This window comes from Nannobrachium achirus (assembly GCF_963921795.1).
Source record: "Nannobrachium achirus genome assembly, chromosome: 16".
NCBI classification, from domain to species: domain Eukaryota; kingdom Metazoa; phylum Chordata; class Actinopteri; order Myctophiformes; family Myctophidae; genus Nannobrachium; species Nannobrachium achirus.
The window spans coordinates 3574378-3589293 of NC_137823.1; the positions used below are offsets into that span (position 1 = coordinate 3574378).

General features: G+C 45.0%; 1 protein-coding gene across 1 annotated transcript in view; it reads right to left on the reverse strand.

Moving 5' to 3' along the window:
• The window catches only part of slc22a16 (solute carrier family 22 member 16), a 36888-nt gene that overhangs the window by 15335 nt on the left and 6637 nt on the right, over positions 1-14916 (reverse strand). Inside the window, exons 3-6 of the mRNA XM_080744573.1 lie at positions 12292-12409; positions 6646-6953; positions 3869-4128; positions 2770-2897 (exon numbers count right to left, since the gene is read on the reverse strand). Of these exons, the coding sequence (XP_080600699.1) occupies positions 2770-2897; positions 3869-4128; positions 6646-6953; positions 12292-12409 (814 nt within the window). The remainder of the gene's footprint in view (positions 1-2769; positions 2898-3868; positions 4129-6645; positions 6954-12291; positions 12410-14916) is intronic.

A 14916-nucleotide genomic window follows, 5' to 3' on the forward strand; every position in this document is an offset into this window, starting at 1 on the left:
GATGAAAACCGTGAAAAAAAAGGATACGATTATGACGTCACCTTTAAGCCATAGCTTCCTGTTTACATAGGCCTCTGTTAGCCGCTAGGCTCAATGCAAACCATCCGACCCTCACGTAGCTTCACTAGGTCGGATTTTGATTCGGAAACTTTCTGTGTGGCATCTATATACGTTCCGATGCCCATACCAATGGTGGTTTGAGACGATCAAGCACGAATTGAGCAGTATTGAGCTCAAATGGCGGCCCGCGGCCTGTCCATTGAATGTCAATGGAGAGCATGTCATTGTACCATCCTGTTATGTCATGAACCTTGTTTTTTATTCTGACTTAACATGGGACCATGGAAAGTCTATGAGCTATGGCTCACTCTAGTGGTCATCTTGTGGCATTCGCAGGCACGTGTACCTGTTTATGTAATGTGATTTTGGGGATTCAATATAGCTATTTCCTGGCGTTATAAGCGCAGATTCATATTGAAATCTGGCTCGCTCGGCACTAAGTGAGTTAAACTGGTCTGCGTCTGACTTTATATCCATCCAATGTATGCATGCACTTACTGTAAGTGAGATGCTGTGGTCATTGTACAGGTGTATAGGTGTCAGTACTGTGAAGCAAAGCTTCTCAAGGTTCTTTTCAGGCTGCGACCCCCAAAATAATGATATTATAACTGGGGACTGATAACTGGGGACTGGGATATTTAACCACTTGAGCTGCCATTACCTAATAAACTTGACCTTTCACTCTGTACTCAGTCTGCTCTTTTTCCCGTCTACACCAAACCTCTTTGCCAACAACGCCTCGCGAGCTTGTAGATCTGCTATTTTGGCTATGGTTCTCAGAATATCGGGTTCAAGTGGTTAATATAAAAAGGATTGGAAGATTTGGAGGACCCCCTGTAGTAACTCTGAGGACCCTCTAGGGGTCCTGGACCCCCTGTTGAAGACCCCTGGGTTATGGACATTTACAGCAGGGAAGGGGGGCAGGGGTGCAAATAGCTGACATTTTACAACATCCCTTCTCCCTTTATCACCACTAGACCGTCCACTAAACACCACCACCCCCTAACGACACATGGGCCTTTAACTCTGAGGTCGTCAAGGGTCACATTTGTTTGGACATTCACTATTGGCTCTTTGCCAACACACCGAGTGGTAATAATATAGGTCAGTGTTTCTCAACCTGTGGGTCGGGAACCCCAGGGGGGTCCCCAAATTATGTTGTGGGTGTCCCCAGATGATTAGCTTAGTGTGGAACAGTGTTTTCTCACTCAAAACCCCAAAAACCCTTATTTGAGGGGTCACGGCCTGAAAAGGTTGAGAACCATTGACACACACACACACACACACACACACACACACACACACACACACACACACACACACACACACACACACACACACACACACACACACACACACACACACACACACACACACACACACACACACACACACACACACACTTTTTTTTTTTTCTTCTTAATTTTTTTTATCCCACAATTTTGTAACCCATTTTTTCACCCAGTGCTAATTGCCTATGTAATCCTGGGCTCTGCTCTCCCTCTGCCACGCCTGGGGAGACAACGGACTGACCTCATGCTTCCTTCTATGCATGAGGAGTCCAAGTTGCTTCTTTTCACCTGACAGTGGAGATTTCCCTGGTTTGGACGTAGCGCGTGGAAGGAACACATTATTCCAACCAGTTCCTTTCCCCTCCATCAGGCGCCCCGGCTGGCCAGGGGGAGGCATTATTGAGACCAGGATTACGTGCATGTTTTTGTGAGGGTATCAACCCTAGGAGACACGGGGAGAACATGCAAACTCCACACAGAAAGGCCCTATCGCCAACCCCACCTAGGGTGTGGGCGCTGATGACGTGGAGGAGGAACACGCCGCCAGCGCCCACAGCGTCCCCCGGCGGGAATCGAACCCAGGACCTTCTAGCTGTGAGGCGAAGCGCTAACCACTGCGCCACCGTGCCCCCTACACACACACACTTTGAAACAAAAAATCTTTCCACTAAATCTAGTCTGATAAACCACGTAACCCTGTATTATTGAACGACAACGTCATACAAAAATATTGTCAATGGCTGATCTACAGCTCACAACCCATTGCATTGCGACGCATTGAGAGCTTGTAGATCTTTCCATTTTCTTTAATGATTGCTCGCTAATCATTAATCCAAGGCAAATGTTTGTAATAGTCATGATACTGGTTTCAATCGATTTTGTCCAGCCCTACACAAACATACAGTACACAAACCAGTAAGACTCCCTAATCGGGAGATAAGCGACCGCCACGTCGCATACACAAACATTAGAAGGCAATCGTAGCCAATCAGGAGGGAATATGGGAAATGGGACAGATCCATGTTGATGACATGACTTTAGAGATACTGTGTACCACTTTGTGTCATTTTAGGCCAAAATCTTTAGGAGCAGTGTCCAAAAATGTGTTTCGAACATCGGCCTCATGGTGGTGCTAGAAGAGGGCCATGTGAGAAATGTGGGGTGGAGGTTGTGGTTTGGCAGCCAAGGAGTGTGTGTGTGAAAAGTTTGGCATGGATAGGGGCAACGGTGGCGGATATAAGAGTAGGGCAAAAGTGTGACGTGACGGACAGACTGACAGACAGACAGACTGACTGACTGACGGACTAACTGACGGACAGACTGACAAGCGGTGGAGGTTTTGATAGTAACTGCGACCTGACGGTCGCAAAAAAAACACACATGCGTGCGCACACACACACATACACAGTATACTTACATCAGGCACCACGATGATGAGCATACACGCAACCCCCGCCAGCAGGAGTGCAGGGGCACAAGTCTTCTTCCTGCCCACTCGGTCCATTAAGTAGCAGCCAACCAGATACGCGGGAATCTCCACTGCACCTGGAAACAGCCAATTACAGGGAGCCGGCGGTCAGAGGTTACCATGGCAGTGCTAGAGGACAGTGGCGTCAGTTCAGCAAAAGCTAGGGTATGGCAAAGATGGGAGTCCTCGTGGAAAAGAGGCATTACATTTTGTATAACACGGTTCCATTGTGAAAATAGCAGATCTACATGCTCACAACGCATGTAGATCGGCTATTTTCACAATGTCTGAAAAAAAGGGGTAGCGTCAGTTTTTTACACAGGTTTCTACGGTTCCTTGGGCTGAATATGGCAGCCTGGAATTGTTGTTCAAGTGCAGCTAAACTTAGCATGTTAGTAAACGTGCCACATGAAATGCACCTGTGCAGCTGACCTACAGAACCTGGGAATTTACCATGTTGTCAAGCTGGGGAGCATTTGTAGTTATTTCACTGTAATTTAACAACATAATAACCAGAACAGATAGACAAAGAGACATTCATGGATTTATATTTAAAAGTAACTTTTATCTTCCCCCCTATGGCAGCTGCATACCCCTGCCATACCCAATTGACGCCCATGGTAGAGGAACACAGTGACATTCTATCTGGGGGGGGGGGGGACAGCTGGGAACCTTTGGCAGCTGGCCTAAATTACTTCAATATTTCATAAGCAACAGCAGTACCATTGTGAACAGGGCGTATATATATATTTAAGCTGAGGCTGTCCAGTTATACATAGCTTTAAACAGTTCAACTCCGTAAACAGGCCAAGTTAACAAAAGGACCAATTGTTTACAGCAAAAACAGGTATATTTATTAACTTATAGTTGCTCTGTATGGTTGATTCTCCTGTATTGTTGGTTCTTCTTTCTTGTTTGTTTTGTTGTCGCTCGGCTGTACACAACTTTTCTTACTGTCCTGTAACTTGTAACCTTAACTGCTGTGTGACTCTGGGTGACTGAATTTCCCCCTTTGGGATAATAAAGGTATCTATCTATCTAAACCCACCGGCCAGGAAGAGGTTGATGTACTGGTTCCCTCCCAGGTTGACGGAGCCCAGGGAGAACACGTAGTATCCCAGGCTGCCGATGAACCAGATGGCCCAGACGGTGCAGGTGCGGCCCGCCATCCTCCAGCTGCCAAACAGGTCCAGGATGGTCAGCTTCTTCTCGGGCTTCGCCGCGCCGCCGCCACCCGCTGCCTTCTCCTTCTCCAGCAGGGCCTTGGCATCCCGCTCCTCCGGCTCCAGGAGCTCCTCGGCCTTCAGCCTTGATCAGGGGATATCAGATCAAATCTGGGAATTAATTCCTTACCGAGAAATGTGTTTGTAAAAGGTGTGTAGTAAAAGATCTCCCTAGAGCAGGGGTGGGCAACTTGATGATGGAAAGGGCCACTATATTTCCACACTGCGACGCGTTTTGAGCTTGTAGATTGGCTATTTTTGCTACTTTTGAGTTGGAATCCTGAATTATCTTTTGTTATTTTTTAATTGGAATCCTGAAATCTATCATGTTTGCTTAATTTCACATGCATTTAGTTATACTTATGTAAACTTTATGAACTTAATTACAAATACATGGGGCGTAAAAAAATGTAATACTACTAGTCATTAAAGTCGGTTTGAATTTTTGGAATTATAACAACTGAAATCAATAATATAAGTTAATATCAGTATTCTGATATTAACCTGAGGGCCGCATTAAGTGAAGGTGGGGGCCACATCTGTGACAGCTGCTGCTTTAAGTAGCATGTTAGGGGTCAAAGTAGTTTTTTTTTGTAATGATTCTGAATCCATCGCAAGCATTCGTTTTGCACGAAAAACAACACTCCTTTGGCTAAAACCGGCCCAAACACAAAACAATGGTTTTCCCAAAGGAGTGTTTTTCATGCAAACAAATACTTGCAATGGATTCAGAATCCTGAAAACCCCTAGATTGACTCCTAACATGCTACTTGGCATTTCTTTCATGTTGAATAAAGTTAAAGGAGCTATAGTCAACTTTTTCTTGAAAAACGGATGCTAAAATAAAAATAATGTTTCGAAAATATTTTATAAAAAAATAAGCTTCATATATGTGTTTCTATTCAAAAATGACCACAAAAAGCGTAAAATAATGATAAAATAATCATTTTGGCCATTGTCAGACCGACACTTTGTTTACATTCTAGTCTATAGACTAGGATTGATTGATTGATTGATTTTATTTGAAAAGCAGTAAATACAATACAGCAATACCTGGGGCGGCATAGCTCAGGGGTAGAGAAACTGGTATTAGAGCACGAAGGGTATAAATCCCGAAGGGTTCCCAGTTCGAATCCGGGCTCCCCCTGAGTTAATGTCGAAGGGTCCTTGGGCAAGACTCTGAACCCCTAATTGCCTCCGGTGAGTAGGTTGGTGCCTTGCATGGCTTCCTCCGCCACCGGTGTATGAATGTGTGTGTGAATGGGTGAATGTAATGCACAATCTATGTAAAGCGCTTTGGATTAAAAGCGCTATATAAATGCACCATTTACCATTTACCAATACAGCAAATCGAGGATTACGCAGAAAAGTCGCGAGACTTATTTCCGCTGAGGTCCTCATACAGGATGTAAACAAAGTGTCGGCCAAAGTGTCGGCCCTACAATGAAAAAGTTGACTATAGCTCCTTTAATGGTACCCCAACTTTCAGCAGCTATCACAGATTCCCCTAAGGAAACAGAATTCCAATCTTTGTGAGCTTCCATGACGGTGTTGATTTAGACGACTAAAACTAGGGCGAAAAATGTTTGTCGACTGTGTTTTTTTTCACTGACGAAAACTAAATAAAAACTAAGCTGTGAAGACTAAAACTAAGACTAAAGGGGAACACACACCAGACGCGGGCGGCTGCGCAGCGTCGTGTCGCAGTATTGAGGTTGGTGAAGTGCCGTGCGGTAACACCAACTGGATGCGGCACGCGATCAAAAGGGTGATACGGTTAGCTGACGATCACCATCCATTTCCCCCGTCGGGGAGAACATTTTCACCGCTTGGCAACGCTGGAAAAATAGAACAGCAGCGTATCGGCGTGGCAGGCGAGGCGGCAGACCCGCGGCTGCGCGCATCCGACACCGTCGGTGTGGGTTTGTTCATTGAAAATAATGGGGCTGCATGTTTTGATGCGCCGCTTCCGCGTCTGGTGTGTGTTCCCCTTAAATATATTGACAATTTCGTCAACAAACAAAACAAAATAAAACGTTAGGGTTGGACTAGTGGAAAAGAGAGTAATTTTATGTTTGGTTGCTCTCAGCTGTTGCATGCTGAAACTAGCAGATCTACAAGTTCACAACGCGTCGCCTTGTAGATCTGCTATTTTCAGCACACAACCAAGCGTAAAATTATGGTGCCATCAAGGCCTGCCAAAATACATTTCAGTTGACTAAATCAACTGTAGATTTGATTTAGTCACCTAAAATTAGACTAAAACGAATACTTTTCAGGTGACTAAATCATGACAAAAACTAAATGTCATTTTATTCAAAGGACTATGATTAAACTAAATCAACTTTCGTAATGTAGTTATTACATTTAATGTGACTCGGTTCCGCAGATAAATATTGTGAAAATAGCAGATCTACATACTCACAACGCCTCGCGTTGCGAGGCGTTGTGAGCATGTAGATCGGCTAGATTCGCCTCTTGCTTACTTAACATTTGACAGTTTGGCCAGTCCTGTCGAATATTTGACTATTCGAATACTTTGAGGTTGAATAATTCAAATACTAAAAATCACTATTCGTGAATGTCCTAGTTCCCTGGTCACCTGCACTCCAGGCCGTTGCAGCGGGCGATGTCGTCCAGCAGCTCCTGGGTCTCCCTCACGCGGCCCTTGGTCATGAGGTAGAAGGGCGTCTCGGGGAACTTCCAGCAGAAGAGCAGGAAGGGCGAGGTGCAGATGGACAGGATGATCTGGTAGACCCACCACACGCGCACCAGGTAGCCCGTCAGCGCCACCACCATGATGCCCACCGCGAAGGCGGCGTGCACGTGCATGGAGGTCCACGTGCGCACCTTGATGCCGGTGAACTCCGTCACGTAGACGAACACCACCACCAGGTAGCCGCTGGAGACCTTCACCATAGGGAGGGAGGGAGAGAGAGAGAGAGAGAGAGAGAGCAGGGGCGTCAATTGGGTATGGAAGGGGTGCCTGATTTGGAATCGCACATGAGTTCTGGGCGGAGCAGTTTGTTTTCACGTCCGTCGGCAGGTTAGTTACTCACCAGCGTTAGTTTCAGTGAGGTTAGGGTTAGGGTTAGGCATAGTTTTACTGAGGTTAGGGTTAGGTTAGGGTTAAGTTTAGGCATAGTTTTACTGAGGTTAGGGTTAGGCATAGTTTTACTGAGGTTAGGGTTAGGTTTAGGCATAGTTTCACTGAGGTTAGAGTTAGGGTTAGGGTTAGGTGGTCGCGGTTTAGGTGGTATCCCTAGCTCCAGTTCAGCCAATCAAAAGCTTCCATGGGCGGGGTTTGCCCAGAACTCATGTGCGATTCCAAATAACGCGGCAGGGGTATGCAGCTGCCATACCCTGGGTCTAGGGGGGAAAATAAAAGTTACTTTTAAATAAATCCATGAATGTCTCTTTGTCTATCTGCGCTGGTTATTATGTTGTTAAATTACAGTAAAATAACTACAAATGCAATTTTTTACAAAATGGTCACTTTAACACATTGGCCGCCATTTTAACATTGACTGTTTGGCTCTCCTGCCATTTTGTTTAATGAAAAAATTTATAATTTTTTTTTATATTGACATTTTTCCTAAATTCTGTATTCTTTTGACAATGTCCTACAGTACCTGAAATGAAACAAGACAACCTCTAGTCTCACCAAAAAATAAAATAAATAAATAAAAAGCTTTTTTTCTATAGTTGCAGCCATCTCAAAATAGCAATTTTTGACCAAAATCCAGCTATAATTGAAATAACTGGAGATATTGACCTTTTTGTGATCGATCGCTTTTCAAGTGGATAATTCAGTTGATATTTGAATTTATGGCGTCAGGCACTTATCAGATAAGTGTACTAGTGTAATAAGTGTAATTGTGTAATAGGGCAATAACTGGAATAGTGTAATAGGGCTGTAATAGGTCACCTCTTGCCCTTAGGGCGTCATACTGACTTCACAGAAATAGAAATAAGCTTTTTACCTTTTATTCAACATTCAAGTGTTTTATTTTGCACAGATCACATTTTGACACGCACGCACGCACGCACGCACGCACGCACGCACGCACGCACGCACGCACGCACGCACGCACGCACGCACGCACGCACGCACGCACGCACGCACGCACGCACGCACGCACGCACGCACGCACGCACGCACGCACGCACGCACGCACGCACGCACGCACGCACGCACGCACGCACGCACGCACGCACACACACACACACACACACACACACACACACACACACACACACACACACACACACACACACACACACACACACACACACACACACACACACACACACACACACACACACACACACACACACACACACACACACACACACACACACACACACACACTTATAACTTATAACTTTATATAAGGCAAGGCCTATGTGTATAACTGTAAATATGTTCCCCATATTCAATTGTTTTTATTTATTTGTGGCACTTGCTTTGGCGATGTAAACGTAGCCTATGTTTTCTCATGCCAATAACGTTCCTTTGAATTGAATCGCTCTCATGCTCTGTTGATTGATGTGCGCAAACTGCTGGCTGCATGGCCTCAGTGGCCTGTAGAGAACTGATTGGGACAATTTGCCCTGCTTGTTGCTGATCCGTTCTGGGTCTATACCAGATGCGGAAACGTGTCTTGCATGTATCTGAGTGTTACATAACCGGATACAGTAGGCAGGCTTTAGAACAGAGCACACTCATTATAGTCTATGAGCACACTGCTGCGATGTGCGATCACGCTAGATGGTTCCAGGAGCGCTGCACGTTCTCTTCTCAGGCTGCGCGCTCGTGCACGGCGCGCCTCAAATGCACATGCCTGCATGCGCGCGCGCATCGCGCGTGCACAGCAGGGAAAACCTAGCGAAGCTAAACAGTAGGCCTACTTTGGAAACAGCTGCCAAATGATGATCGTCGCGTTTGCTTTTTCTTACTCGTTGAAACGATTATCGTGCTTGTGATGCGGCTGATGCGACGAGGCGTTGTGTGCTTGTAGATCTGCTATTTTCAGTACTTTTGTTACATGGAGTTATATGGACCTTGGACGCGACCCTTTCATCAGACTGGAATATTATCCACCAAAACAACAGTACGTTTAGGATGGAAACAGAGCTGCCAAATGATGATCGTCGCGTTTACTTTTCTTACTCGTTGGAGGACACTCGTGAAACGATCATCGCGCTTGGGATGAGGCGTTGTGTGCTTGTAAATCTGCTATTTTCACTACTTTTGTTGGAGTTATATGGGCGCGACGCGTCGCTTTTCTTCAGACCAGAAAAGCCTGACCGAGGACTTCGCCGGGGGGTATTTTCTCCTCTCCTCTCCCGCGAGCAGGGCTTGAAGATCGGATTGGTAGTCGAATGGACCGGCGCTGCATCAGGTGATTCTATGTGTTTGTACTGTAGTGGGTTGTTTGGCTCAGAGGCTGAGGATCTGTTCAAATGCTTCATTATTTTATACTTTTGCTATTGAAAAATAGCAGATCTACAAGCTTGCAGCGCGACACTCGTTGCCATGCTGTGAGCTTGTATATATCTATTTTTGAAATCCCCCTATGAAGACAATTCGCCGCAGTGAATCCTTGTACCCACTGGGTACAAGGATTCACTGCGGGCCCCCCATGAATTTTCTTCATAGGGGGATTTCAAAAATAGATATATACAAGCTCACAGCATGGCACCGAGTGTCGCGCTGCAAGCTTGTAGATCTGCTATTTTTCAATAGCAAAAGTATAAAATAATGAAGCCCCTTCCACCTTGGGCCCTAGTAAATCAGACTCAGTCCCACTTTTCCCTTGTGACGCTCCTGCTGATCTGATCTTCTGATCTTCGTTGTTGTGTGGCTGCCTGGGACATAATATTTTGTTGTCGAGACTTTGGGGGTTATGATGAAGCTGTGTGTTGTTGGCCAATGAGGCAGGTCATGGCTTTCCAAGTGAACATTTTACTGGATTTTGTTTGATTTGTGCAAAATGGTCTCAGATCCAGCTGCTCCGTTGTCGCTTCTGCCAGCCCCTTCACCAGGCATGTACACACATAGACATCAAAGGGGGCTTGAGCCCCTGCCCCTGGGGGCTGCATTCAATAGAATTGTCCACCAAAAGGCCCCTTTAGAAATGTCAGCCCCTGCCTCTCTAAATATTCTCTGCACATCCCTGCCCCACATCCTTCTACATGCGTGTGCCCAGTGTGTCGCTGATTGCACTCTGCGGGCTGCGCTCTGCCACGCTAAATGCATTCACTGTGGTTTATTGGGAGTTTTATTCATTTCTATTGAGATTTATACGTTATTACACTCTTGTTTTCAAACACACTTACTTTGATGAGTGATATCTTTGGTTCCTTATATGACAGAAAGCTAAAACTTTTTCACGGGCTGCAGAAGAATGTAATTAAACATTACATTATATAAAAGCAAATTCTCGGGACTATCGGGCCTGGCGGGGAGCGACATTGGAATTTTCTCGGGACTATCGGGGGAGGCGGTCAATGTGTTAACAAGGTATTATAATTATATTCTCCACACTTTTATTCTCCCCATCTTGACAAACTGGTATATTCCCAGGTCCCAATGCATTATTGTTAATTGTGGCACGTTTACTAACATGCCAAGTTTAGCTGCACTTGAACAACCGTTCCAGGCTGCCATATCCAGCCCAAGAAACTGTAGAAACCCGGGTAAAAAACTGACAAAACCAGATCTTAAGCGTTTCATTTTGCTCTTAAGTTACAGACTTGTTACAGAACGTTAGACAGGCGTAAAGAAACCTCTTGGACAGAACATGTACAGGCAATATCATACAAGCAAGACAAGCAACGTGAATACACAAATGCAAAACAAAAATAAAAGACATACACATCAATTACATTTCCCTTTGTCGTACAGGAGTATCCTGGCCTGGGTTTAAGTTATGTTGTGATTTTACTTGTGTATCTTTTACCAAAATCAAATCAAAGATAATCCCTGCTGGCCGCCCAGAATAAAATGGCTGACTTGCCTTGCTTCAGAATAAGTAGGACACCGATTTAATGAACGCAGAAATACTATCAATTTAAAATGTGTAGTACATAGTGGCATTAACAAATAGGCTAGTCAAAATACTTTTTTTTTTTTTAATATTCTGAACTTTTCCATCCCACTTATCAGTATAGCCAGGGTTAATGTGGAAACTTTCCCCAAAAGGAAATGCATGCATTTAAATTCAGTCTGACCAGAAGATTGCTATAAAGATTTATTTATGGGGTCCATCAAAAGCAGAGGCATGGAATCCCCACAATCCCCCAACAAATTAAACCCTGGTGGTGCACACACACACACACACACACACACACACACACACACACACACACACACACACACACACACACACACACACACACACACACACACACACACACACACACACACCTGGTGGTGTGTGTGTGTGTGTGTGTGTGTGTGTGTGTGTGTGTGTGTGTGTGTGTGTGTGTGTGTGTGTGTGTGGTGTGTGTTAGTTAAGCCCAGGGGGTTAGTCCATGTGAAAAACAACAGCTGTAGGTCACTGTGACTAAAGAGGGGGGGGGGGGGGGGGGGAGCATTGGAAACAGAGATAAAGTGAAGCAATGAAACAACTGGACATCTGAAGGACATATCCATGACTTTTGTGCATCATGTTGGTGGATTAATGACCAACGTTGCCACAGTGCAAATTAAGATTCCCGTTGGTTTCATTGTTCTACTCCAGTGGTTCTCAACCTTTTCAAGCCGCGACCCCCAAAATAATCATATTTTAACCCTGACGAGCACTAATAGTTGAGGCATTACATTTTGTATAACACAGTTCTATTGTGAACATAGCAGATCTACATGCTCACATGCTCTACATGTTGTGAGCGTGTAGATCGGCTATTTTCACAATTTCTGCCTCTAATATTTGACTGCCAATTTCCAATTACACCTCATTGGCTAAGGGCCCTGGATTTGTACTGTCGTGGCGGAACTTGGTAAACAAATAATGAGGATAACATAGTGTTCTCGCCTTTCAGGCGAGCCCACAGCTATCTGAGTTCAAGTTAATGACGCGGAGAGCCATTACGTTGTTGTCACAACTCTCTCTTTACATGGCTCTGCCTATAATGTCTAACCCTCATACCTCTCCACCACGTGTTGTCAATTTGTCATGTTCTCTCCTGGTGTCAACCTCGTCTCATCACACACATTTACACACTCATAAACACTACTCACCATGGCAAGGAGGAAACGGAGCACTACAAACAAGTAGTAGTTTCCGCTGAAAGCCACGCACACCCCAAAGGCAAACTGACACAGACTGGTGATATTAAGAATCCTCACACGACCGACCCTGAGAGACACACAGACAAACAGACAGAGTGAGTACAGTTAACATATTTCTAGGCTGACATGTTTTCAATCCATTGAACAAGTCACTGTTTTGTGCTACATTATTGGATTTAGTCGGGGGCCTTAGGATGTTTTCGTGCTAATCAGTCTAAAAGCGCCACATTTTACACAGATGTAGCCCAGGGCATGCTCTAATGATTTAGCTAGGGCGCCCGAGTCTGCGACCTTCGGGGTCGTCACAAGTTCCGGCCAAATCAAGTTGGGCTCCCATCGACTTTCTATACAGGAGGAAAATACACAGATATAGGTCTAACACAAAGGGTTTGTCATGATTCTGAATCCATTGCAAGCATTTGTTTTGCACAAAAAAACATTCCCTGGGCTATAAATGGCCCCACAAAACGCCCACAAAACGATGGTTAGGGTTAGTGTTTTGTGGGGCCATTTATAGCCCAAGGAAGGTTTTTTGTGCAAAACAAATGCTTGCAATGGATTCAGAATCATGACAAACCCCTAGTTTGACCCCTCACATCCTACTTAAAGCAGATTTATTTTTCTTCCTGTAGTATAGTGTATAGAAAGTCAATGGGAGCCCAACTTGATTTGGCCGCTGTGGCGACCCCGAAGGTCACCGACTCGGGCGCCCTAGCTAAATCATTAGAGCAAGCCCTGGGATACATCTGTGCAAGATTTGGCGCTTTTAGACTGATTAGCACATAATTACCATTCTATCTCCCTAAGGCCTCCGACTCATTTGGAGTGGGACGTTTGAGCGCCGATGGCAAACCAAAGGAAATCCTTTACTTCCTGCCAGTGAGGTGAAGCAATGTTCTGCAGAAGTGCAATATCACACAGAACAGGGGTCTTTCAGGCCAAGGACCCCTTAGTCGAGAGAGAGATGAAGCAGGGACCCCCACAACAGATAGTTTTGTTTGACAGCACAATCGTCAGCGTATTTTGGATTCATGTCAATTTGTGTTTTCAGATATTTAACCACTTGAACCGCCAATACTTTCTGTGCTTGGTCTGCTCTTTTTCCCCCTCTACACTCTTTGCCGCTGCGAGGCGTTGTGAGCTTGTAGATCGGCTATTTTCACAATTTCTGCCTCAAATATTTGACAATTTGGACAATGTTTAATTTGTCACATTAGAGGTATTCAAAAAGTCCTTAAATTGTCACTTTAGAAATGTGCAGATACCCTCCACACACTTAAACCTTATGCTGGTTTGTTTTCTGTTGAGTGAGAAAACAATGTTGCACATCAAGCTAATCATCCGGGGACCCCCCAAAATTATTTGGCGACCCCCCTAGGGGTCCCGACCCGCAGGTTGAGAACCACTGCTCTATAGAGGGTATGTGCATGCATAAAGTGAATGGCAAATCGAGTGGCAAAATGAGTGGCAAAGTGAGTTTAACGTCATTTAATGCAATCAGATGGGACTTTTCTGTTTGGATGTATGGGCCGTCAAGGCCAGAAAGTAGTTTTTTGCCACTCAGTAGGCGTTCCCGCATAACTTTCGGGTATGATGATGATGTCATACCCTCTATAGCAGGGTTACCCAATTAGTTTTCCCCAAGGGCCAAATTATGTCTAGGGTACAAAGCCGAGGGCCACAACATTGCAGGGTGCGTTCAGATATCGTCGTTGTCGCGTGAAAATCTTGTATGTCCAAAACCGTTCGTTTTACATTTATCATTTTAAAAATGATTTAAACTAGTGAAAACAGCCGATCTACAAGCACATAACGCCTCACACCGCCTTGTTTGATGAAGCAGAGCTTTACCTTGCGAAAGAACATACACATTTTGAGATACGGGTTTTCCACCCGACAATGACGATATACTAGTTTTGTTGCTGCTCTTATACCACCATTATTACTGGGGTGCTGGGGGCCAGACAGTAGCCCCCCGCGGGCCGCAAATGGCCTGCGGGCCTCCTATTGGGGAACCCTGCTCTATAGCAATGATAGTATTATAGATTGTCTATATTTTCCGATACTAATTGCATCAAATCAGAAGAAAGGACTCATTGAGGAAACACAAGGGAAATTGGAAGTGATGAAACAAATACATGAGAAGACTAAATTGGAACTGGAACACTATTAAACTGAAGCTGATGAATAGGTTCTCTGTACCGATTGGATGAAATTGAAGCTGATGAATAGGTTCTCTGTACCGATTGGATGAAATCGGCAACCCAGATGAAAATGAATTGGCGATGGATTTCTTTGCTTTGCCACGTGACTCACACGGAGATGAAGCATTTAGGAGGACAGAGAAAGGAGTTGCCTCTCAGGACAGTAACAGAGCACTGACTGTGTGGTCACAAAGACAAAAGAAATGCTAGAAACTGAGTCATATTGTGTTGTATTTATCCATCAGGGGCGGCATAGCTCAGGGGTAGAGAAACCGACATTAGAGCACAAAAGGTTCCCGAAGTGTTCCCAGATCGAATCCGGGCTCCCCCTGAGTTAATGTCGAAGAGTCCTTGAGCAAGACTCTGAACC